Source organism: Mustela putorius, unplaced genomic scaffold, assembly GCF_011764305.1.
Source record: "Mustela putorius furo isolate JIRA1106 unplaced genomic scaffold, ASM1176430v1.1 tig00003845_pilon_pilon_pilon, whole genome shotgun sequence".
Taxonomy (NCBI): domain Eukaryota; kingdom Metazoa; phylum Chordata; class Mammalia; order Carnivora; family Mustelidae; genus Mustela; species Mustela putorius.
The window spans coordinates 59,252,820-59,279,634 of NW_025421998.1; the positions used below are offsets into that span (position 1 = coordinate 59,252,820).

General features: G+C 40.8%; 1 protein-coding gene across 3 annotated transcripts in view; it reads left to right on the top strand.

The window, feature by feature from the left end:
- CREB5 (cAMP responsive element binding protein 5) overlaps nucleotides 1-26,815 on the top strand; it is a 402,725-nt gene that overhangs the window by 57,857 nt on the left and 318,053 nt on the right. For all 3 annotated transcript variants that reach the window (XM_045062826.1, XM_045062827.1, XM_045062828.1), the window contains exons 2-3: nucleotides 13,027-13,098; nucleotides 17,917-18,010. In XM_045062826.1, the coding sequence (XP_044918761.1) occupies nucleotides 13,045-13,098; nucleotides 17,917-18,010 (148 nt within the window). In that variant the 5' untranslated portion in view covers nucleotides 13,027-13,044. The remainder of the gene's footprint in view (nucleotides 1-13,026; nucleotides 13,099-17,916; nucleotides 18,011-26,815) is intronic.

Here is a 26,815-nt window from a genome sequence, read left to right on the forward strand (position 1 = left end):
TCCGGGGTGGGGGAGTGTGTGTGTGTGTGTGTGTGTGTGTGTAAGTGGCTGTTTCTGTTTCTTTGGAAACAGTAGAGGACAGATAAAGAAATAATGATGATACTATTACTTTCAACTTGTGTTCACGGTCTTTGAGGCACCTTACAAACATTAGCTTGATGTCACTATTTAAATAATGCCTTCACTTAGGAAAGACCAGAATGTAGGCATGCAAAGGTGGATGGGAAAACTGAGGGTTTGGGAAATAACTGGGAATTTTGCCATTCTGACGCCTATTTGAACTACTTTATCTGGCCATGTTTCCTACAGAAGTACTCAGTGGAAAAGATAAAGCAAAGCTGTATCTAATCAAGGTTTTCTTTCATCCTCAATGGAAAATGCTTTTTTGAGATTAAAAATGCCTGCCCCCCCCAAAAAAAAAATAAAAAATGCCTGACCCATTGTATGTAGTGGTACACAGGAGACAGATTTTTATTAAATAAAAATTTGACTCTTCCCAAGCATTAAACAACTCAAAATTTGTTAGGGTTTCTACACATACAGACCTTTCCACATTGGGAGGCGACCACCTGCTTTCAGGGATAGAAGTCTCAGACTGTTCATTTTGGACTCTCCAGCATCCCAAGGATAAGAAATGTTGCTGTTACTGAGATATCATGTGTGCACGTTTCCAACTGGATGATATGACCAGATTTTTTTTCCACAGCTCACTTGCACAGCCTATGCCTTAGTCAAAGTACTTCTATTAAATGATACATGGGGTAATTGGGGAAGGAAAAGGAGAGAAGAGAGAGAAAGTAAGGAAGAGAGGGACTAGGAATAAGCAGTAAGGTGATTAAAGAAAAAACAAACATGATCTGCAAGAGAAAATTTAATAACAAAAAGAAGATTCAGTTTCTTTTTTGATAGTCCAAGTGGAGAGGAGACGATACCACCATCATCTCTCCTGGTCTTATTTCTAAAGACTCCAGCTCAGCCTATAAGCACCTACTGACAAGGAGATGCTGAGTTTCCTGGCTTACCCTGGGCGCCTTCCAAACTCCACTCTTTCCTGCCTTCAGTGTGAATGGAGTCTGGACTGCAAGAACAGCATTACCAGGCACAGATGAAGGGGTGGACTTGCCCAGCAAAGTCCTTTACCTGCATTTCTGTGGTCAGGAGCAATGTTCCGGGGAGATAAACAAATTCATATGCAGTTTGGCTCTGGCTCTGCCAAGCCCAGGGCAGGGTATCTGGTGATTTGCTCCACCAGCAATACCCAAATTTATCCCAGAGTCAAGTGACCCATTGCCCAAGCTCATGGGTCAGCTGGTATGTCGCAGAGCTAGGGTTTGAGCACAGACCGACTCCAAAGCATTTCTCAGCATCTCTAACTTTGTCTCCAGTTAGAAGACAAAGAAAATAATTCTACCTGGGAGCCTTCCTGTAAAAGGCTCATAGGTAATGTTTTGCTTGATAATTGCTAGATTATCAGAGAATTGTAGAAGGTCAGGCTGCCTTTAATCATCACCTTCAACACCCTTCAGAATCTTTAATCTCTTTACACATGCTGTCAAGTGTCAGTGTAACTTTGCACCAAAGCAGCTCCACGAGCTTCCTACAAGGTGACTGTGTGATAAAAACAGTAACTGTTTTTATTATACAACGCTTTACACTTTACCAACTGCTTCCCCCAGATACATCCTTTGGATCCTCCCAGCATCCCTATGAGGCAGATCATGCCGATACTATCTATAATCTCTTTTTTTAGTGAGAAAATAATGTTCAGATATCAGTCCGATATTCAGAATAACGAGAAATAACTTGGCCGGCTCCGTAGCTCAGGGGTTGGAGTGCTGGCCTGGTACCGTGCACTGAGCTGCCCGAGATCGCACAGCTGGTGAGCAACAAACTGAGATTTCATGATCAACTTTCTGATGTGAAATCTGGTCCCCTAGACACATTATTAGGTTTACCACAAGTAATATAATATTACTCATCAAAACTAAAAGCAAAAGAAAGCTAAGTTTAAAAAAAAAATCTTATTCCTAGTTAAGAGAAAACTCCATGGTGTGTGTGTGTGTAATGTACACGCATGTTTAATTGGCATTCTATTATGAGAAATATTTAGCTGTGAAAGGAGATGATATGGTGTTTGATGTAATTAATGAAATAGCCTTGTGCTCTCAAGGCCTCAGGACTCCCATTGAACTTTGCTAAAACGACTTTTTGGCCTCAAATTCTACCTTCCTCTGTAGACTTCTGGGCAGGTCTCACCTTCTTATTGGGTGGTCAGGGCTCAGTGGACAGGTTATTTTGGTGGAGCCCCGATGCTCCTAGCTTGGGGCTTCAAGCGTGGTAGGTTCTCAGCAGCTGTGCGAGGAAAGAATGAATGAATGAGACCAGTGTCCTCAGATTCTGATCCTACCCCCAATGCATGCCAAGGTTGAATCACTTTTGAACAAGCTCTCCGTGACAGGTAATCAATCACTGTCCACAGGCCACTTTCCCTGAAGCAGCCTGTGAACAATGCTTTGTGAAGATCCCTGATCTCTGTCTGTCAAATAAATAAATAAAATCTTAAAAAAAAAAAAATCCCTGGATTCCTTCCTGAGCCACTGTAGTTTACCCGTGTGGATTTGAGGACTTGCCCCTCCCCTTTCCCTTTTCCCCAGGCTTTCAGTGCAAATGTCTGATCTGGGGCCCTCACATCCCCTCTGGGTGCTGCCTGCACCCTTTCCCCCTTGTACTTTTTCTCTTGGAAGAGTCAGGTTCAGGGTATTTCCCAGGGCCTGACCTACACCTCCTGAGCAAAGAGACCACATTCATGCTTCGGGAGGGGCCCTCAGTTTTGGAGAGCGGGGCATTCCCTTTCTGTGCTGATTTGGAGTGTTGACTGAAAAATGGTGCTGTTGTCTGGGGGCCGAGCCCTGGGGGAAAGAAGGAGTTGGCCCCTGCGTTTGTTTGTGAATGGCTCGGACCTTTTGATGAATTGGGAGTCTGGTACAGCGTAACCTCTCGTGGGTGGTGGTTCAAGGAAAAGGCCTTTTCTTTCCGTGTCCTTTTTCCAGGGAGTTTTAGTGGATTTGTAGGCTTTAGTGAGTGACTCTTTTGTTTAATAGGAAGTTGAGAAAGGCATTAAGGACTTTTCTAGCCCATGGAAACGATTTAGTGATCCTTAAAAAATACAGCTTATTTCTGTACTTCTAAAATACAAATTTAATGATCCTTAACTGTGGTGGCCTTTGTGCTGAGAGGCGGACTTGGATTTTTTTATTCTGCCCCTTGCGAGCTCAGTATTCTCCTCTGGATGACATTAGGGACGAGGCATCGGTTTTGAGGGTTGAAGCAGTTTATGGGGATGAAATCATCTCTGTAATGTGTTTATGAATATATACATATAAACACACACACCCCAACTCCTCAGTACGAAAATAGGCCAAGAGAAAAAAAAATTAAGTGTGTGTGTGTATTAGGCTTATTAATTCATTTTCTTAATAGGATGTTGGTTAGGAGGCCAGTGTTCCCTAATAAGTGTGCTGTGAGCTGATGCTGATGGTACCAGCAATGTGAAAGCAGAATCTAGAAGCTTGTGGTGTTCTGTCCTTAAATTTTAAAAAGAAAAGAAAAACATGCTCTTTTGGATAGGACTATCCTCAGCAATAATATAAAATCAACAGGCAATTATCAGGAGTGAAAAGGCATCTGAGCAAGAGCCCTGTTTCCACCTTGGGCCAATGCTTTATTTTGCTTCTGTTGAGTCAACACTGCTTAAAACAGTGTGGCAAGTTAACTGGAGAGTGGGGACTGTAGGGAGCCAAACCAGGTACTTTATTTAAAAAAAAAAACCCCAAAAACCTAGGCTTTTTTTTTTTTTTCTTCTACCAGCTTACTCATCTGACTGCTTTGTGGATTGAACCTGAAAGGGTATGCTTATGCTTCGTTCAAATTTCAGCAACAGTCCCCACCCCTGCTGCTCTCAGAGAGGGAATGAGAATTTCACACACTTTTTTGAATATTCATAACGTTTTCGTTGGCATCGAATTTAGCCCCATCCTAAGCGTAACTGTGTTTGAGTTGTTAGGAGCTCTTTGGAAAGTATAGAGAGGTGGATATACATTTAGTCCCTTGTGCTCATTTCTTCTAGTGTGTGCTGGGTTTGTTTTTATCGTTCACTCCTCACTATTCTCTTACCTCCTTTTTATCTGTGGACTGGGGGTGGCATGGGCCAGGGGGCCGTGGTGCTCATAATATTGCTACTCTTGCAGAGCCTGCACCGTCAGTGTAGGGTCGGGAGACTTGAGTGCTGCACTGTGCTATCAGATCTGCACGTTGCAGAATACCTCCGAGCCCTGCCCTCCACCCAGTTAAACGCCAGTGGGGACCCCTAGGAATGGTGGCAACTAACAACTGGCCTCATATATTTCTGCATCCCCTTACCAGACCATGCAAAGAAAAGATGCCTTCTCTGGGAACACAGATGAAAACCGTTTGCTAGTATTCAAAAGGTATTTGCTAGTGCCTTTTGCTAGTATTCAGAAAGGCACCCCCATTCGAGTGACGGCAGCACCGTGAGCTGACATTAGGGTTTTGCCTTCACATGGCCTTTAAGTGACCTGCTAGTACTGTCAGATGTTTACAGGCTTGACATTTGAAATACAGTGTGTTAGGAATCTGAAGCAATTCTCTGAGCATATTTTGACCTTGTATATGACACTGTGAGATATGGCGGGCTCCGAGCACAACTCCCGACCGGGGGAACGCCCAGCTTTCTGTTGGAGTCAAGAGCAAAAGTATCTTGTTCCATATGGTCATTCACAAATGTCTTTTAATAGTAGGTCAGTAGTCGTAATTTTATGATGAAATAGCCTCTTGCCAGGCCCTGCAGAATGTAGAGAGGTCCGGTGTGACCACCACTGTGTTTATATACAGTCTCACATTTTGTAGTTCAGATTCATGCACAAGCTCAAGGTTTCAAGTATTACTTCAGCTCATACCTCAGGTGGACTAACCCTATAGTATTGCTTGGAGATACAAGGATACTTATATAGAACAGAGATACAAAGGAAACTGTTCTATCCCATAAAAATCACTTGAATGTAAACAAAGAAAACCAACTAGAAATTTGTGATTTTCTAGGCTATTTAAAAATATTCATTGTTTATCAAAAGTTTAAAAACCAATGTACCCAGAATGTCTTAAAAACTACCCTGAGGCAGAGCAGAATTACTTGGGATGTGTTCTAATTTCAAAAAGGCAGATTTTACTATAGTCGAGCAAGAAAGGAGCAGAAAAATCTATACTGCTGACTTTTTCCTGATTTTCGATAGGCAAGCCGCTTTTGATTCAAAGAAAAAAGAGATCTAGTTTTGCATTTAATCTCTTTGCTGTTAGAGTTTTTCCTTTCAGGATTTCAGGGGGCAAGTGTTTTAAATTGCAGTGGCAGACTTTCTGGAAAGGTAAAGATGACAATGTCAACTAAACCCTAGATCACCTCGCATTCCAATTTAACTTTTTTCCTTTTAGTGTATTCATGTATTCATAGTGGGAGCAGGTAAACAGGAGGAGTTTGCTGCCTTCAGCATGTCTTCCGAGGTTGTCCTCAGAAACAAATCAAGTGATTTGGTTACATTTAATATTTCCTGAGACTCTCTATCCTAGTGTTTTGTTAACCACACCCATGACAAATAACTTTTTTTTTTTTGAGATGGAGTTTGTCCTGCAAAAACAAACAAACAAACAAAAAGCCAAAAAAAGGAAAAACAACAACAACAACAAAACATGAGAAAAAACCACACACGTGCAAAAGCTCTGCTTCATGGGAGCAAGAAGAGGAATAGGACCTAAACTCCCACTCTCAGGGACAGACACCAGCACTGCAGTGTCTTATTCAGCTCTGCACGTCTAATGCCCAACACCGATGCTTAGCAAATACATTCTGAACTATTGAACCCGTAGATAGGAAAGCTGTAAGACAGGATTGTGCAAAACATAAGTAGAAATTAGCCAGCAACTATGAAAAGAGGCCTCATACCCAAAGAAACATATGGAAGACTTGAAAAAAAAAAAGAAAGAAAAAAGAAAGAGGAATCTAACATATGAAAACCCAATCCCACTGGAATGTTTTTTCATACACAGTATAAGCGCCACATAAATAAAACCACAAACCTCTTCAGAAGTACATGAGAGGACGTGAGCCCCCAACACTCTCCTCGTAGGGCCTCCTTCGGGAAGTAAAGCCTGGGTGAGTTTCCAGAGACAAAAGCTATTTGGAAAACTTCCTCCTGGGAACAGTGGACCTAGTTCAAAGGGGACTTTGGACAACTCCTTAGCGTAGCATGATGCTGTTGTATGAAGTAATCCTAACGAAGTTTCTGATTCAGGTGTAAGATCTGAACTTTGGGAGGACCAGGGGATAGTGAATGTCTTTTAAGGGTGATGATTTGCTGGTTTGAATGGAAGGGTAATATGTAACCGGAGCAGTATGTGTCAAGTTTAGGACTTCCGGGGAAGAGTTCTAGCTGTAGACCGCCCAGCAACACATACGAGTCTCGCCAAGTTCTGTTGAAATTTTCGTGTAGAAGGTATGGTCCCACTGTCACTCTTGTTCCCGGTGTAAATCTGGTTTGAAAATTGCAGCATTCAAGGCGTTTCAAGCTTGAGGGCTGAAATGTCACTTTAAAAGCTGGGGCTGGGGGGGGTGGTGTGGGTGTGAAAAAGGTCACACAGCTGCAAATAATAATAGCCCAATGAAATTCAGATTCTAGCTGCAGCCCACTTCAAGAATAACACTGAGACAGGAAACAAGCATACTAGATCTTTTTACCAGTGAGGCTATGTAAGAACACATCTGATAAAATGTGTGCGCGTGCATGTTCATGTGTATATGAGACAGACATACAAAGAGAGACAGCGAAAGATGTACATAACAAGACAAATAGAGACGCAGAGCAATAAGCACAAAGAGAGAGTTTTGGAGAACAAAGATATACACAGAAGAAAAGAGAGATACACACAGAAGCGCAGAGAGAGACACAAAGACAAACAAAATAATTGATTTTCTTGGACTTAAAGGGTGTTTATTTTTCTGTTTGAAGTTACGATATTAAGGTTAGAAAACTAGAAGTATATTTGAGATAAAAGGATTTACTTTAGTGTCATTTTGCAGTTAGCTTCTGTGGCTTACTTTTTCCAACGATAGGTCTTTGAATGGTCTGATTTTACAGTGTTTTACTGAAATGGTCCTGTTTTACAGATGAGTGAATAAGGTAATGAAAGATAACAATGTCCCTCACAAAGAAAGGTTCTTACCCCCAAACTGAATATACAATTCCCTTCCAGGAGCTAGGCAGGCATTGGGAAAACCATCCTGCCTCTTTGCTGTTAAAGTAGAATCAGACATCTCAGAATAAAATAATTTAGAGCGTGCTTTTGGTGCATTTATTATTGTCATGTGAGGCTGTTTGCCTTTCTGGCCAATACATTGAGAGAAATATTTGCTTTTTTCCCCCTCAGAAACACGAAGTACAAATTTGCTGTGCAGTTAACTAATTTAGTTAATAAGCAACTTCTGTTTTCAGAAAAAAAAAAAAAAAAGACTGATCTGGACTCCTACACAGTGTGACTAACTCGGGATGCTCCTGTTTGTAAGCTGTCCTTGGCACTTTAGGAAGGACTTATTTTCCCCTCTAAAACCCCTTCTGCAGTCTCGTAACCTCCGCAAGGTAGTGAGGTCTCTTTCACATGAGTCCTGACAAGAAGGCTCTTTCCACACTCATAGTAAGCCAATAAATGCTGACAGATGTTAACATCATTCTTAAAATTTGAGCCCCGCCCCCTTCAGATCAATCATGCATTGATGGTCAGCTTAAAAACGGCATAGCTGATGGGGACGTGTCAGTATTATTATTAGTGCTCATTTATATGCACAACTTCAGTTTGTAGCTTTGAAGTCTCCATAACTTTCTGTGTTGAAAAAAGTGCATAAGGATTTTCAGGTGAAAACAACAGTGTTAGTGTCTTAATATTCCAAATCCTGCATCACTGTATGACTCCATCTGCTGTTTTCGAAAGAAATTTGTGCCGTTCTAAGATTGGAGATCAAAGATTGGAGTTGGATGGTAACTAAGGATCAGTAACTATGATGTAGACAGGGAAGCTGCACTCCTGGCTGATTTCAACAAACCGAGATGACGGGGTTCTTTTCCTTTTGAGCTCTGTTGTTGCCCTTGTTTAAAATACATATTTACGGTATTTGGTGCAGATTCTCCAAGTTTTTAGTAACATTTGTTTTTTTGCAATATTTGCCTTTCATGAAATGGTAATTCCAAGTATATCTTTAAAGGCCCGGCAAAGCATTTGAATGGATTGCATCAGCCATTGTGGAAGATTTCCCATTTTAGACCAGGAGGAATTTGTGGGGTCAAATGCTGAACAATGAAAGAGATTCTTGCTCATTTCAAGGCCAAGGAATCCAGTGGCAGTTGAGGGTTTGAATTGTAAATCAAGCCTGTGATCTCCTTGTCAACTAGGAAAAACCTCTACTCACTGTATGCACTATTAGGGTTTATTATTAGGGTTTTGTGTTGTTTTCCAAAAATTTGAAGGGAAATTAGACTCATAGGCATTTGGTCTAAGTGAGCATTGAATCTGAACTTTGGAGAAGAGGAAGAAAAAAATAGAACTATTTAGAAACTCCTAAATGATTAGACAGTGTCTGCCACAATTATGACTGTATCTAACCAAATGTATGGGGTCACTCAGTATTTCTCAATGGGTGCTCTGTGGGGATAACAAGGAGCCAGTCCATGGCTAACAGGCTGGACTTTACTGGCTTCACTATCCATGGCAATACTAACAGACTGAATTTATAATGAACGAATACATTTGCACGTGACATTTAATGAAAACTAGCCTCGTCTCGTTGTTTTCACCAAAAGCCATTTCAACATTTTTTTCCCCCACAAACTCTGGTGAAACTTCTTCTCTGATCCTGACCGAGAATGGGGGGAATAAGGGGTCTGCACAACCTCTTGCCTTGCTGAAAACTTGGTTCTGGGCCAAAAAGCTTGAGAACCACTGCCTTAGGAGTGAAGAAAAGGCACGCTGTTTGGGGTGGTTTATTATGATGATTCAGGATTCATTATCCATTCCACAAATATTTATTGAACGCCTACCACGTCAGCTCGATGCAGTGGAGCCTGGAGTATGGCAATTGCCAAACAAAACTCGGTCCATTAAAATGTCCCAGCTGGTAAAACAACAGAATGGGAAATCAGAGGATGAGGCCTGACTTCTGAGGTCTTAATGCAGAACAACGTGGCCAAAATCATGGCTGGGGGATTTACCCCACTTGATGGATGATGTAAGAGTATTTGCAGGTCTTTCAGAGGAGTCTGTTGAGAGAATAGTTATTACACTATTTGCTAGGAAAGAACTTTAATAATAGGCCATAAAAATAGGCCAATGGTCCTTCACTAATACATCAGACCAGATCGTACTAGTTGATAAAAGTAATGAAACCTGTGTGGTAGAGTGGTACCATTTAGTAAAACTATCGCAAACACCCACGCGGCAAGGAATGAGCAAGGGCGTGCTATTTGCAGAGGGCGAAATGTGGGAACCACAGTGCATCAAAATAAAGCAGTTGAGGTTCACACACTTATATATACACACCCACTCACCTCAGACTTTATTAATCACTTAAGCCCATTTTATTTTAGCAACTGCCGTTTTACCTTAGGACTTTTTTTCCAACGCTGTGTTGCCAAAGCATTTGGTCCATGGCATCCGTAGCGTGTAATAAATGGATACCAATTCATTCATGTTTAAAAAATACAGTAGTAGGTAGAGGCTCCCGGATGGCTCAGTTGTTAAGTGTTTGCCTTCAGCTCAGGTTATGATTGAGCTCCCTGCTTGGCGGAAGCCTGCTTCTCCCTGCTTGTGTTCCCCTCTCACTGTGTCTCTCTCTGTCAAATAAATACAATCTTTAAAAAAAAAAAAATAGTAAAATGACAGTGATCGCCAGCTGAATATATTGATGACGGAAATCTAAACTATTTGAAATCTCACTATGTTTCTCAGATTAGTCATATTCCTCTAAATATAATATCCATACTCTGAGGGCTCAGTAAGGCAGAGTAAATCTGCATGCCTGGAGCTCATTCTTTCTTCAAGCATCAACACTGTAGAATAATTTGGTGGTATTCACTGCGGCTCATGTGTACATTACACCTTGGTTACAGCCCATGGTAACTAATAATTAAGATAAAGCAGCTAATGGTGATATCAAGCAGAAATGCTGAACTCCTACCATTATAGGCTTGAATTTGTGGGGAAAGTCAGCATTTTGGTGAAGTAGGGTTTGGAGTAGAGTTGTGATTATGGTAGAAAAATGCTTTCTTTCTACCCTTACCTGGCAGGGCTTGACTGAGCTCTTTCCTCACTTTGGATTGATGAATCTCTTTTAACCTTCAGTAGTGGCACTTCCAATCTTGACCACTTCCATTAATTAGGGACTAATCTAATTCCATTAGGCACTAATCTAATTATTATCACTAATTACTACTTTTAGCTGTACGCCATAAATATATTTATATGGAACTTTCCCGTTTTACTATCAGGTAATCTTAATATTGGTTAGTAGTTACTAGTGTTGGCATTCTTTGGTTACCTTAGCAACTAAAACTCTTATGTGGTAGCTGAGAAAGACTCACCTTATAGCAAATTGTCTTTTTTAATAGGGAAGAGTTAATGTTAGTACTGGTAATGTTAGTACTGGTAATATTTGCTCACAGAACCTCCCCCACCCCACCTCCAAACACCACACACTTAAATATGAAGACCTTCCTCCATAATTCGGGCATGTCTTATAGGCCTCTCAACTGACCAGTGTGATTTTATGCTAAGTGAAATAAGTCAATCAAAGAAAGACAACTATCATATGATCTCTCTGTTATGAGGAATTTTGAGAGGTAGGGGGCTGTGGGGGATAGGGAAGGGAAAAAAATGAAACAAGAAGGGATCAGGAGGGAAACAAACCATAAGAGACTCTTAATCTCAGGAAAAAACCTGAGGGTTGCTGGAGGGGAGGGGGATGGCTGGGTGATGGGCATTGGGGAGGGGATGTGCTGTAATTGTGTAAGACTGATGATTCACAGACCTGTACCCTGAAACAAATAATACATTATATGTTAATTAAAAAAAAAAATGAAGGAGCTGAAGATTATGTTCATAGGCTTATTGTAAAGAAGGAGAAATTGAGGTCCAAAGCAGTTAAATGATCAGGCAGTAGTTAAGTAGATCATGGTCACAGAGACAGAAATGTTCCAGGAAAGCATTGAAAATTTACTAGAAAAACAAAGCATATTTAATTAATGGATAACCCAATTACTCTGGTTTTTTTTCTATCTTGGATCACAATCACTTTCTAACCCTTTATTTTGAGGCGTAGATGTAAGTCAGCCTTCACAGGGGAGAGGAGAGATGCTCTGTGATAAGTGATGGCAAAATCAAATGAATAATGAGATTTGAGAAGTTATTTTAATTACTCATGACTCTCCTCAGACAAGGACAAGTGGGAAGCTTCTTCTAAAGATATTTGTGTTTTTCGCTTATTCTAAATGTAATAAAGTAATTTACACAGTGTGTGCCTGATCCAGGAAAGCTGTAAAATTATGCTAAGTTACTGTGTTGGTAGGTGATGGGTGAGTGGGCTGTCATTCCAGACATAGAGAGTGGAAAGGGTAGTACTTAGTAAAAATTGAATAATGAGGAGGCAGCGTGAAGAAGAGTTTGTGTGTGTAAATTTGTTTTGTTCTTTAATATCTGACTAGGAGTGTTATCTAAGGCAAGTCTTTCTGCTCTGCCTTTCAGAAAGTGAAAGCATGCACCTATTCCCCAAAGAAAGTCTGTTCGTGTCTGGGGGAAGGGTATAGTGACCAACAGAATAGCATTGGGGCTTTTTGCAAGACAATAAAGCTTCCTTGGAGGAAGGGTAGCTATTTCTGGAGTAGAAGCAGGGTTCCCTCTTTCCAGGGTAAAGGTGACTTGTGATTCCTTTGGTATCACCTACAGACATCATTTTAAGGAAGCAATATCCTTCCTGTGCTTCAGAGATAAAGCAATAGTTTTTAGTCCCCTGATAGAGCCATGTCCCATCAGCAGCCCATGTAGCTTATTTAAACTCAACTCTAAAATTAGCAAAAAGTAAGATTTAGAAAATGGTTTAGATTGTGAAACTTAAATTTCCATAGTATTTTCTGATGTTTAAAAAATGTTTTTGTGTAAAAAAGCCACAAAAACCTGTGAACATCTCTGGAGTCATTTGAGGATGTTCCTATAATGAACGCCTTTGTTTTGTCAAAAAGCATTGTTTTATGTTACTGTAGGTTAGTGACCATGAAACTGTGTGTATGTACTTATGTCAGTTTTAGGGAAGACTTGTAAAGGTAATTTTGATGACACTCAATTTTTGCCCAATAAACTTACCTTAGAGCCTACTCCCTACATAAGAAGGGAGCACACTGGAATGTAACATGGGACAGAGACTATAACATAAGGTTTCTCCCACATCCGAAGACTGGCAGGGTGATCGTGGCTGAATTATTGGACCGCTGCTCAGGTTGGTCACCACATTGGTGCTAACCCTGTTTATTGTCCCCTCCCTTGCTTTTCTAAGTAGCCAGCTCCAAAGGACAGGTGTGAGCTTTGCTTTGGAATCTTCTTGCTCAGGTGCAGTCTTACGGGTAATAACACAGTCCAGGTGGTTTTCCAGAGGCAGAATTTCTGCTGCAACAGCCCCATGGCATTTTTCTTCAAAGTACAATAAATCTACACTCAGGCAAACAATAGGAGCGCAGACGGCAGAAAGCCTGGCGAACTTCAGCAAGGCGGGACTCAGGCTTGCGTTCATGTTTATCTTGTCTAATTTGGGGATTGGCATAGAAAGGGGCTCCGAGCAATTGCCTTTCTCAAGTTTCTTAGGTAGAAGCAGGGGATATTCATGGATTTCTGTTTTCCTTCCTCCCTCTCCCCCTGTCCCTACAGATTTATGAGGAATCCAAGATGAATTTAGAGCAGGAGAGGCCATTCGTCTGCAGTGCCCCGGGCTGCTCTCAGGTGAGTGTGGGGATCCTTTGGTCTGTTCTGCCAGGGATGTAGCTGCCTTTTGACAGGGAAACAGCTCTCACTTGGCAATCTCGCCTAATGTAGGCTTTGTTTCTTCACTAAGATATTGTGAGAACTCCCTCTCTACCATCACCACCACCACCGCCGCCATCATCTTCATCACCATCTTTCTCCTCATTATTACTATTTTCTACTTTGAATAGTTTGAACTGCTTCCCTCACAGCCCCTGAAATACATCAGCATTAGCCATTTCCATCCTTAACTTTTCCCTTGGAAGTCAGCCAGACACCTCCTGCCCACCAGATGTTCAGGACTGTTATTTCAGAAAGGGGAGGGAGGATGCTGCTTTTACAATAGTCACTTGATACGGGGCCTCTGGATTACTGGTGAAACAGCTCATCATCAGAGCTGAGTTGTTTTTTGTTTTGTTTTCCTCTTTGAGGACAATAAGCCCCCTATAACTTTTCTAGAACCCACAGTTTTTCCATTTATCTAAACTTTAAGAGGGGAAGTTGGCATGCGTGCTAGAGAGTAAACCTCTTTGCCTCCAAAAGCTCCCATCAAGTGGAATCATTGCAAGGATTAGAAGAGATACTACACGAATTTTGTGTAAGGACCACACATAATAAATGCTCAATTAACGTTCACCATTGTTACTATTACTGCTGCTGTAATATGGGCCGTGTAGCAGAAATTCCCAAGCTTGGCACTGGTAACTCTTGGGACAGAATAATTCCTTGTTGTGAAGGGCTCTCCTGTGCATCACAGGATGTTTGACAGCATCCCTGACCTCTACCTTCTAGGTCCCAGTGGCCACTTCCCAGCTGTGAAAACCAAAAATGTCTCTTGGCATTGCTAAATGGCCCCCAGTTGAGAATGACTGCCGCCTGATGATTTTGCGTTTTGACTTTAGTTTTTGCTTTTTTAAGATCCCTTCTTGTTTGGGGGGCCCCCTGATTTTTAGCTGATGCTCTCCCATTCCATTTTATGTGTTGCTGTAAGCTGTCTTTTCTCCTGTATGGAATCAGGCAGGGTATAAATAAATAATGCCACAGACATGTGGTCACTGGTGTCAGACGCTGCTAGAGCCGGGACAGTGAGAGGCTGAGCAGAAGCTGTTGGGTTTGGCAGTTGGGTCCTGGCGGGTGACCTATGAGAGAGGAGTCCGGGTGGGGGCCAGGTTGGAAGGGATTAATGAGTGAGTGGGTGGTGAGGAAGTGGAGGTGGCCAGCATAGAGAACTCTTTCAAGAGCACTAGGGAATGATGGGAAACAGTGATATAATGGTAGTCTGGGAAGGAAGCAGCCTTCATTTTTAAAATGAAAGGCTAGCTGGGCGGGATTTAGTCAAGGGGAAGGAGAAGTGAGCATGCTGGATTGAAGATCCACAACTGAAGCACAAACCCCCAGAAGACAAGGGTGTGCAAGAGCCCGTGAGGGAGAAGGGGGTGCTATTTCTCTGAGGCAGGAAGGAATGGAAGCAGCACTATGAAGTTACATGCGAATTCTGAGGTAGAGACGGTAGTGAAGGTTGAGGAGTGCATTTCTAATGACCTAGAACTCAGGTCATTGAACAGGTCATTTCCTTGAGAAGGCTGTGAGTGAACTGGTTGGACAAAATGAGGATTTCCATAGTTTCTTGGTTTTAAGGAAAAACTCCAAGCCTTTCTCCTCAACCCCTTGCGAAGCTGCATCTAAAACTTGGTGTATTTTTTTTTTTTTAACATGAAAGTGTTTCTTTTTTGACAAGTTCTTTAAAACAATGTGTGCATCTTTCAATTTGAAGATGCATTAGAATTGAGGAAATGTAGCAATTGCCTAGTGATTCCAAGGGTCTCTTGGTGGGGTGTTAGCAAATCACAATTAAGTCTGCTGTTGTAATCATGGCATTTACTGTAGTGACCTTCCAGAACTTGGGGTCCTGCATGGGGAAGAAATGATGGCTGGGGATTGGGAAGGGGGAGCAAATGTGAGTTACCAGTGCCTTTGCTACTTTGGCAATGAAGGAAGGATATTTCCCCCTTTTCCCTCATGGAAAGAAGCTCGGTGCTATTAGGAATGGTCTACAATACCAGGGAGGTTTTTTTGTATGCAGCTTTGTTCCAGGAGTAGAGAAGCCTCTCTTGCTCTTCCTGAGCGCACAGAGTCCATTGTTAATTTCACCACTCCTTTGCCCTTGGCGTGAACATGCTTTGAGTTCAAGGGGTCTCTCTCAGCTGTGTATCTGTAATAGACTGGACATCTTGGTTACATAAAATTTGCTGCTTTTTTCCTGCTAAATTAAAAAAGCCCTGTGATGTCCTGTGTTGTCTCTTTGAGGAGGTATTTATAGTTAATATGACATATTATGGAAATTATTGTTATTTAGTAAGTAATCAGGTTAATATTCTGTTTTAGGCTATTATTTTATGGAACCAAAAAGTGGCTTACAAATACGAAATGTAGGATACTACCATGTTGTTTCTTGATTATATATATCCCAATAAAAATTATAATATGGATTTTAATGGAAAGACTAAGAAGTTTAACTTGTCTCTAAACCACACATGGTAGTGTCTTATATTTGATGTAGTCATTATAAGGTGTGATAAGGGAGCAAGAGAACAGATGAAGCTGCAGCAAAACCCCATGTCCTTATAAAGCAGACTTCTATGTAGTTAGAACTTGACATAGTTGCCAGGCTTTGCAGATTCTATATGCTCCAATTTATATGATACATGTGACAAATAACTAAGTGATATTTATTCCCCAAACTACTTTCAGAATATTCCAGAGGATTTAGCCCAGTGAATTCCCTCATTCACATGAACACAAATCTGTACTATTTGCAGAGAAGATTTCTACCACAGTATATAATGGTAATTGAAACTTCTAATGACTATCCTGAGGAACTGGGAAGCTCTGGGAGACTTTCTAAATTGTCAAAGATTCAGAAATGTTCAGCAGAGTTTATTGTCTTTTGTTGTGTTTTCATTTGACCTTGGTAAAGCAGATGCTCTATTAAGTTCAGTTATTAAAACACACCAGCTTGAGTGAGGGGAAGCTAGGATGTGCTGCAGTAACAAATCAACTCAAAGCTTCAGGGGCTTCAAACAGCAAAGTCTTATTTCAATTGCCAGGCATACATTTCTATTGTAACTTGGCAGGACCCTCTTCTTAATCATCTAGAATTCAGAGATGCTCTTTGTAAATCTTCAAAGCTTTAGGATAATTGAGCAGTCGCTATTTCTAATATTGTGAATTGCCATGTTAAAGGGGAGAGGGTCTTGCACCAGGAATTAGGTGCTGACATGTGAGGGACATGTCACTTCCATTCATGACTCCATGGATAGAACTAGTTACATGGCCCCACTCAACCACAAAAGGGTCAGAAAATCCAATCCTACCATGTGACCAGAAGCCAGACAACTGAAAACATTTGAGAGCTGCATTTTATTTTTTTAATTATTTTTTTAAAGATTTTATTTTATTTTATATATTTATTTGACAGACAGAGATCACAAGTAGGCAGAGAGGCAGGCAGAGAGGGAGGAGGAAGCAGGCTCCCTGCTGAGCAGAGAGCCCGATGTGGGGCTGGATCCCAGGACCCTGGGATCATGACCTGAGCCGAAGGCAGAGGCCCCAACCCGCTGAGCCACCCAGGCGCCCCTGAGAGCTGCATTTTAAACAACTGTAATATCACTCTCCGAAAATTAAAAATGGCTTACTACATGGTACAGAGTATAGAATACTAAAAATTATTTGTCATATGACTATAAGTCATCTGTATACTTCTAAAAGATCACATAATGAGTGCAGTGTGCAAGGTCTTCATGAACAGAACATACTATACAAATGTTACAAGCATATTTGTAGGTGTTTATGTCAAACAGTTAAGCATGACATGTAATTCTTAATGTCTGACATGAATCAAAATTCTTTTCCTACTTCATGCATTTTTCCTACTTCTGGCTAATCTATAGAAAACATCTAGCATACTTATTATGGCTTAGACTATTTCATACTATTTTGTAGTATACTATTTTATACTGTTACGTAGAACAGTAACTACGAGACAAAAGTTCCAAATAATCTTGCGAAACTCCAGTGCTACTTAGGTCTAAATTCATTTTTCTATTTGCACATATTTTCTTCTCATATATAGGTAAAAATGAGAGAATTTACTTTGTCATGATGTCATCGTTAATTTCTCTTGTGAATATATATAAGCATTCATCCGAACACTCTTATTCTTCGAAGGTATAGCATAGTTCTATTGTATAGAATATTTGAATACTTTCAGCATTGTTCATTACCTTTTCCTTACTTATTCTTTAACTAAACACAAATTTAAAGTCTTCCCCAGATGCAAACCTCTAGTTCCTAAGGAAATACCTAGTTGACTGATGAGTCTTCACAGCTGATTATATTCAAAGACTATTTAGGAAGTAGAGGCCTATGCAAGGAATTCCTGGGGAAGGTGTGGGGAGTCAGAGATGATGGCAGGCAAAGGTCTCCTATTTCATATTACTATTCAGTCAGATTTTACTGCAACCTATTTAAGCCCCTGGTAAACTGTAAAGGAAATAATGATACATATATTTGGGTACAATTCAAAGGAACATCTCAGCACATTTGCTTGCAAAAAATAATTTGGCATTTAACTTAGCATGCTTTCACACTTTTTCAGAACTAATTTTTTGTTTTGCCTGTCACATGTGCAATGCTGAATACAACTTTTTCTCTGTGATGGCAAATATATATTTTAAAACTGAATGGCTCCTTTCCCCTCCCCCCCCCCCCCCTTTTTTTTTTCTATTTGTCTGACAGCGCTTCCCAACAGAGGACCATCTGATGATTCATAGGCACAAGCATGAAATGACTTTGAAGTTCCCCTCAATAAAAACAGACAATATGTTATCAGGTAAGGAGCCATCAGGAAAAAAGGCTCTGGGTGAGGGCATCAGCCGCATGGGAGATACTTGTTCTTATGATAGCATGATTTCCACTGGCATATTCTGTGCCTTGAAGACGTATATTTCTAAGGTACAGCAGAGGCTTCAAATAATGGTAAGCAGAAGTGTAATCAGTTAATGTGGTGTTCACTCAAATAACCAAAGAGCTGTGATTTCTCATTTTCAGGAATGTAAAATATTTATTACTGTGGAAGTTGGCTCCATATAAGTATTTTTTAAAAATCACATACCTGTAATCAGTCAAGCAGAACATCTTCATTGAGCATCTATGATGCATACTGTGCTGTTACGAGTAGCACGGGAGATGCAAAGATTGGTGTGCTTGCTGTTCTTGAGGACACCCCAATGTAGTGTATCTGTGGAACTGTAGCTAAACTAGAGGATGGGCTAAGATCTATTTTGCATGAGAATTGTAAGGAAAATGGTATGTGGCTCTAGTAGAAGGAGCATGCACACACTCTCTCTTTTGCAACAGAGGTGATCAGTGAAACTTTTTTTAAAGAAACTGTACCTTCCTCCTAAGGGGGAGATTAAATAAAATGATAATGTAGGGAACCAAAGCAAGGGCTCAGCAGCTGTGAGCAGAAATAAATCAGCATCACAATCAATCCATCAAGCAATTACCATTCCTTCCCATTTTGATGGCTGGTGCAGTGAATTAAAACGGGACAGAGCCAGGAGTGGGGAAACTTGAACTCTAGCATGGGGTCTTTCCTAAATGACCTTGGGCCATGCTAGTGAACAATTTGGGGCCTCGGTTCCTTTTTCTGTAAAATGGGAATGATTTTGTCTGCCCAGTCTATTCCACAGGCGCATTGTGAAGATCTAGTGCAAGAAGGTAAGTGAAAGTGTTTCCTAATCTCTGGCAGGGTAGTTGAAGCATTTCCTGTTACCCTTCTTAGGCTAGGAATATTTCACAAAGCCACTGTCTCCTTGGCATCATGAAAGAGATAATACACCCGTAAATTTGCTTTAAATGATATCAGAAGAGAAACGGACTGCCCTGGCAGGCCCGGCTCATATAATTTAGCATTTCTATGACACTTAAATTTTACAACTATTTTATTATCCCTAATATTAGTAAATCCTGTAAGAGTGTTGTCAGGCAGGTTAATATTACAACTCGTATTTTACTGATAGAGAAGAAGGGGCTTAGGGTGACGGAGCAGCCTTCCCAAGCTGCCCACACAGGGCAAAGATGAGGGTCCTTGATGTGGAGTCCTAGCCCCCTGACTTGCTCAGCGGGGACTGCCTTGTCTGGTTTCAGCAGCTGATATGCACAATCTCATACTTCTAGAGACAGAGCCATCCACACGTCTTCACAGTCCCTCCAGTGACTTGTTAATGGTGCAGATGTGTTGTGGTTTGGCAGAATCTCTAGTTGAAAGGCAGCCTCTTCCCTTGCCTCCCCTGCCACCCACCACCTCTCTCTCAGCCTGTTTGTTTGGATTGAACTAGTTAGCTCTTCAGAAATAGTTTTATCTTCCCTTAAGTCTAGAAACAGAGATGCAGAAACTTCAAAAAGTTCTGTAAGCATTATAAAAGCCCAGCAGTGTTAGGAAGAATGGTCCATTCTTTCCGTTTTATCATTGAGTTTGTTCTATCATTTACAATGTGGTGTAACTTCATAGTTCAACAAGGAGCAGATATATATGCAAGTAGGAGGGTTGTAGACTGTGCGCGGCTCCTAGTATTTAAATGTATAAGTTTGCCTTTTATTTTTCCCAAATAGAATTCCAAAAATAGGCTTCTTGGTGGGAGGAGAGTGGGAGGTGGGTGTTAGGTTACGTGGTGATATTACTGCTTCGTGGTAAGTACCAGGCAGTATCTTTCAGGTAAACGGCTGGGGTGGCCCTGTAAGGAGCCCCATCCAAAGGTCTGAAAAAAAGGAATTAAGGATGTGTGAACACTTCTATGTGCTGCCTATAAACAGGCTTTTGATTAAGCTCTTGCAACTTTTCAGTTGTTCTTAACCAGATCTTTGTTAGCTTAAAGACATTGCTGCCAGTAATTGTAGTGCCAGCTGGGAAATTATTGAGAGGAAATTCTCTCTAATTTTTATTATGTCAAACTTGGAATAAGAAAATGAAGGGAGAAATAAATATGAGGGAAAATAGCATGAATAAAATAATGGCGCATTTTTCTTCTGCTTTCTCATGGTTTGTGTTGAAGCTAGTATGAGGCCATTTCTTACTCCAAGTGAAATTAGGTGCTACATTTTTAAACTTTCTGTCCACTTTCCATGCTTGTAGTGTCATAGAATTTTCTTGCTGGAACAGAAACAGCTGTCCAGTGCAGCTCATTACTTTGCATTTAGGTGACAGAGGTCTATGTTATGTCATGGGCCAGTGTTGTCCACGCTACACTGTAATAGGCTGTTGGGTATTTTTGCTTTGTTACTTTTTTTTTCCAAGAAAGACTTTGATGTATGTATCTCAAATCTCATGTTAGTTTTAGCATATTAGATTGTGATTACAAATGTGACTGAAGTTTTACTTGTCTTATATCTTGATTTATTTAGGTTTGAATTTATCAAAGGCTCCAAAATCTACTGAAATGTCTTTTAGAATTTTATTTCTGAATGTACTTTAAGCTTATTTTGTGGTCTATCTTAAGGATGAAGGATTTCCTACAGCTTGAGAGAAAGTAACAGAAACAATAAAAAATAATATAAATTAAACCTGAAATCAGCAAGCATCAGTAGGGCAAAATTCTTCAGGTCCCTTTTAGGCCACTTTTTTTTTTTTTTTTCCCCAAGCAATATTCAATTACACAAAATTTCATTTCGGATGAATTGGAATTTGGCACATATTATGAAGAGGAAGTATGGTAGGAGTGTTCATTACTAATTTCAGGATATCTGGTTAACTTGTATTTTGGAAAATTACTTTGTCCTACATTAATTGCAAATATTTCAGTCAGCAAGATAATTAAGATGCCACAGACTTTTTGAAGGTAAGTGTTCAAAGAGTTATGAAGATCTGAAATAATTTCCTAGCTTTGCCATAAAGTCCACTTTATTTAGACCAGGTACAATCTACAACTCAAAACGATTGTAAATGATCTTTGACATGCTGTAAGGCAGAGTAGTAAAAGTGACAGTTACAATGTTTCATTAAGATGAGTCAGCTCGTTCGGATAGAGAGTAACCATAAAACCTCATTCCAGAGGGACAGCAATAGTTGGGGCATGAATGGGGTGGTGATGGTGGATTCTGAGGACAAAGACTTCTAGCCCCTTCTACCTTGGTCCTTCCATTCTTATTTGGTCCTCGTGGTACATTTCCGGAGTCCTGATACGATGATGGGCTTTAGTCTTTCCCTTCAGCTGTTCTTGTTGCAACTGAAAATCATTTCACGGTGAGGGCAGTTGTGATATCAGAGGTTTTAGATGCCAAGTTTGAAATGGGAACCCACTGAGGACAATATACTTTAACACATGGGTTGCAAAATTATCAGCCATTATGTGACAAGAGATCTGTTTGGTTTGAAAATTATGATCAAATTTTTGTACTAGAGCGAAACAGTATGGTATTTGGATCGATTTTAATGGTATCATTGCTAGGTATTCAGGAATTTCTACATCTTTTCCCTGTCAGAAATTCCCACCTCACTTATTGACAGAGTTCCCAAGTTCTGTACAGGCAAAAACCAGAATGCGAATCAAAGTGCAGTTTTATTTATAGCCAGACAAGAAAATAAGCAAAAAATCTAAATGAGAAGAATATGCGTGTGTACCTCTGTGTGGTGGAGGTGTATGGTGGAAATAGTGATCTAGAAGATGATGAATTTTGCTTCATGAAAAGGAAGTGAAGAGTGTTGCACACCTTTCCTCAAAAGGTTAAACCCAGGAAGCCTGAGAAGGGGATGCATGAAACCATGCCTTCGAATACCTAATGAATCACACCAGACATCACAGCCCAATTAGTGCCGAAGGCAACTGGTGTGTGCTTGGAGGGAAAGGAGGGCAGGCGGCAGGAAGGTGTGGGAAGAGGGGCTGAGATTGCCCATTCATTTACACTTATTGATTCACTCAACAAACACTGAACGTGTCTGCAAAAATCCTGTTGTGCTCCGTGCTGGGGTTGCTGCACTGACCAAGACAGATGACCAAGTTCTCTTCCATGGAACTTACTATACTCTACTAGAGGTGGGGAGGCAGAGAGATCATTCATAACACCCCTCCCCTGAGATTAGTAAACAAGAATGTATGAGTTAGTGACAAGTGCTCTGATGAAGATGAACATGACAAAGTGAGCTGCTAAAGGAGGTCAGGAGAGGCCTCTCCGCATTAGCAGCATTTCAACAGAGACCTGATGCTCAGCATGGTGGGCTCAAGTGACCTTTCTCCCTATCTTCTGAATGAAGACTGAAAGCGGTGACACCATCCCACCGGACATGGTGTAGCTCACACACAGAAGAGATGTGAGAGAGACAGGCATCCTCAAGCATTCCAAGCATCTATCACAAATGATAAAATAGCTCTTCTCTGAACCCAGTTGTGTCCCTGGATTAAGTCTAGAATTAGGGAATGTCTCTAGTTCCAGGATCTAAACCTAATTCTCGCCCTGGAGAAAGCAAGATTGTTGTTCAGTGGAGTAGAACACTTGTCTTCCAAGAGACTGATCATGATAAATTAGATAATTTCAGAACCCAGAGCCATTGCTCATGGCTGTTTGCTACAAACCTACTTAATAATCTGTGGACATTTTATTTTTTAATTGTTTTATCATTTTTTATTTTTTCAGAGAGAGAGGGCAAGGAGGGGCAGAGGGAGAAGGAGAGAGAGCCCCCAACAAAGGGCTTGATCTCACAACCTGAGATCATGACCTGAGCTGAAACTGAGTTTGATACTTAACCAACTGAGCCACAGAGATGCCCCTATCCATGGGCATTTTAAAGAGGAAGTCAGAGAAAAGGTGACATATCTCACTCCACATTCATTTTGGAATCCTGACTAAATAAGTAAATCTCTCTGTCTCTGTCTCTGTCTTTCTCTCTCTCTCTCTCACACACACACACACACACACACACACACACACACACAGGGGCCATATTTACCTCCTCTTCCATTGATGGCAAAGGTACACCATGATTTCTCACTATTGAAATTATTCAGATCTTTATGGAACAGAGGGTGGTGGAAATGGCTCACACCAGAGGGCAGCATGATAATAATGGTAGCTACCATTTATTGCCTTATCTTATGCCTATATCATGCCTCCTGCTTTATATACATTATGTCATTTAATCCTGGTCACTCTTTTCATATGAGCATACAAGATTGGGAGGATAAATAGTTTGTCCAAAGCTCCTGTCTGTGTATAATTCTCTCATTGTACATCTAGATTTGGTAGGCTCCATGTACTAAGAACATGTTTTAGTGTTAGATTTATGTTTGGATATACATTTATGAACTGTTTTCTCTTCTATTACTGGCATATTTCTTCAAGAGTCATCAAATGGAAAAAAATAGTCAAAGGTTTTCAGAAGGAGATTATACTGACACATTAGCATATAGGGGAACAAAGAGTGTGTTTTTATATTTATTTATTTATTTATTTATTTATTTTAAAATATTTTATCTATTTGTCAGAGAGAAAGAGCAAGAGAGCACACAAGCAGGGGGAGTGGCAGGCAGCTCCCTCTGCTGAACAGGGAGCCCAGTGTGGGCCTTGATCCCAGGACCTTGGGAACATGATCTGAGCCAAAGACAGAAGCAACTGACTGAGCCACCCAGGAGCCCCAAAGAGTGTGTTTTTATTTTCTATTTTATTTTATTTTATTTATTTATTTTTAAAGATTTTATTTATTTATTTGTCAGAGAGAGAGAGAGAGCAAGAGCGAGCACAGGCAGAAAGGCAGGCAGAGTCAGAGGGAGAAGCAGGCTCCCTGTGGAGCAAGGAGCCCGATGTGGGACTTGATCCCAGGACGCTGGGATCATGACCTGAGCCGAAGGCAGCTGCTTAACCAACTGAGCCACCCAGGCGTCCCAAGAGTGTGTTTTTAAATCAGATTTTCCCCTCCATTGTGACAAGTGGCAATGGGCATTTATAGTTAGCTTCTATAGAAGTTAGCTTCTCATTCATGTTTCTAGCTGGTCAAGTAAACCTGAATTTTTTTTAACAACTCACCTGAACACCTCAGAGGCCTTGATCAGAGGCCTTTTCATATAGGAAAACCTGGCTTTCAGTCTATTCCATCTGGAAGGCAATCCTTTTTGACAAAGGCAATTAGGGAGTAAGTGGAAATTTGAAGCTTTAGCTTCCACAGTCCAGGGCAGGGCTTGATAAGAGATTCACCTTGGATCCCCTCTGTTCACCTAGCTTGCAGAGACATGATCCCAGTGTTCATAACCCTTTCTACTGGCTCAGCTCCTCTAACGTCAGTTAAAATTGTGCTTTGATTGTTGTTGGAACACTCTGGCTAGACCATGGCTGACAGTGAGTAGGGGTGGATTATTTACCTGATTAATTTAAATCTCAGTCTGTCTTTTCTTGGAGCCATGTGTCATAGGAGATGCCCTTGTCAGAGAATTTTCTAGTTGACTCAAGGCCCTCTTAAGGGCATCTAGTCTGCCAGCTCTCCATCTTGACCATAAGTGGATCGCAGCATTCTATTCCAAAGTTCTGCCAATGTGTCTCGTCTCTCAGGGACCTGGATCACCCAAGCCATGGGCAACCCTTAAACATTCCACAGCTATTGTTTAAAAACCCGGAGTTGCCTTGGTTTGTGCCATGGAAGCACTGCCTCTTGGATAGATGCAGGGAAATAGTAACCTCAGTGTTATGGAGAGGACCCCGTTGCTCCTTTGTGTATTCACACTCAGTAAAAGGCACATTTATTGTAAAGGAGCCTATCTACAATTCCATGGAATTCTATCAGTTAGTGATTGTGCCCCTTATAAAGGAGGGTATATTTTAAAATTCACTTAATGTAGACTTTCCTGATTAAGACTTTATTAAAATTCACACAGGGATAGGAACTAAGGAAATTTTAAAAAAGGCATTTGCTGAAAAATTCACAGGATAAATGTAACTCTAGAAAGAATATTAGAACTGCCTGAGAAAAATGCCTTTTCTGAGAAGCCCAACTCTAAACTAAAATAGATATGCTAATCCCAATGCTTTTCTCTCTTGGTTTGAGCAGCATTCTTGAGGAGTTCCATTAAGCTGCATTTTGTTGTTTGAATCTGAGTCATGCAAATAATAAAAATGCAATACCTTTAAAAAAAATACCCTATAATTAGAATGGTCACCAATCCAAACTGATCTTTCTTATAACTGGTATGAATTAGTAGGGCTTTTATAACATTCCCAGTCACTGTCAATTTAACACAAAATGATGTAAAATTACCTAGCATAGCCCTTTAGTGATACCATTGAGAATATTAGATCAATGGGAAAGAAAATTCTGCTTCAGAAGTTTGCATTCTTCTTCTCTGGTATATTATGAGAACTCTACTTTTACTTTTTTTTTTTTTTAAATTGATGACTTGTTGCCTTGTCTTTTTATCATTGAAGAAAATGAAACATAGACAAACATGTAACTCAAGTGCAGCTCTGAAACGAAATAAGGTAGCAACCTATTATTAAATGTAGAGCAGACTAAACACTTTTTAAAAGAAGAATCAGGTTTCAGGCTTTAGCTTTGTGCTTGTCATTTAGACTTTGGAATAATCAGACTTGCTGGGGCTGAAGCACTTGACACTAGGCAGACTAGGGACTGATTAGAAAAGTTAGTGAGTTTTTTTTCCCCCCTCTAATAGCTATAGCCACATATGTGTTGTCCTTCCCAGAGGTAGCGGGGTGCGGGATTTCCTGTTGTGTAGCAGGTGGGTGAATTTCCAAATCATCATGTCAAGCTTGTGGCACTCTTTCAGGTAAATACACAAGTGGGGTCTCTGCATGGCAGGAATCCTCTACCTAGCTATTTACAGAGGCAGCAGTCTGTGAAAAGGTGCTCCTTTTTTGAGGTACAGACTCACTATTCCAGGAAGGGAGACAGATATTGAAATATGACATTTGCAAGGGATTTTTAAAAAATCCCTTTTGCTGCCAATCTTGTCCGAGTGGTAAAAGAATTCTGAGGACATATAAGACAGGTAAAAGTGGCTAAGCTGCCTTACTTGCACGGGTCCCAGCTGTCTGGGTGACCTGAGAAGCAGCTGTGCTCTTTGCAATCTCCCCGCGAGAAAGCAGCCTGCAGGTTTTTTTTTTTTTTTTTTTTTTTTTTTTTTTTTGCAGGGCCAATTTGGATTTGCAAAGGTAATAGCAACAAAGTACTTTCAACTTAAGTAAAGCCTAAACTCAAAAGTTACAAACGTTGAGTTTAGCTTGAGATTTGGGGTTCTTTGTTTCTCGCATTCAGTTGGTCCTCACACAAGTGGAAATACTGAAAGAAAGGTGAGAAGTCCTCCAACGAGCATCTGGGCTCTGAGTTCCCACGGCAGCCAGTTCCTGTAAGGCCTTGGATGGGGCCTGTTTACTGAACACACCGTAGATATTATCCACCAGCGGAGCACCAGCCCCTGTTACTCACCATACAGAAATGGCTGTGGCTATGGCTGGTGCTTGCCCTTGGTTCTAAAGAAGGTGAGGTTTATCAGAATTTTAATTTATGGCCATGGATATTACTCACCTACATCAGGTCTAATTTCAGCTGGAATATTTATTTGACAAAGCATCCGTGTGGCTGAGAAACTGACTCTTTTATTTAAGCTGCTGATAGATTTAACTGTCCCCTTTTTGAAGA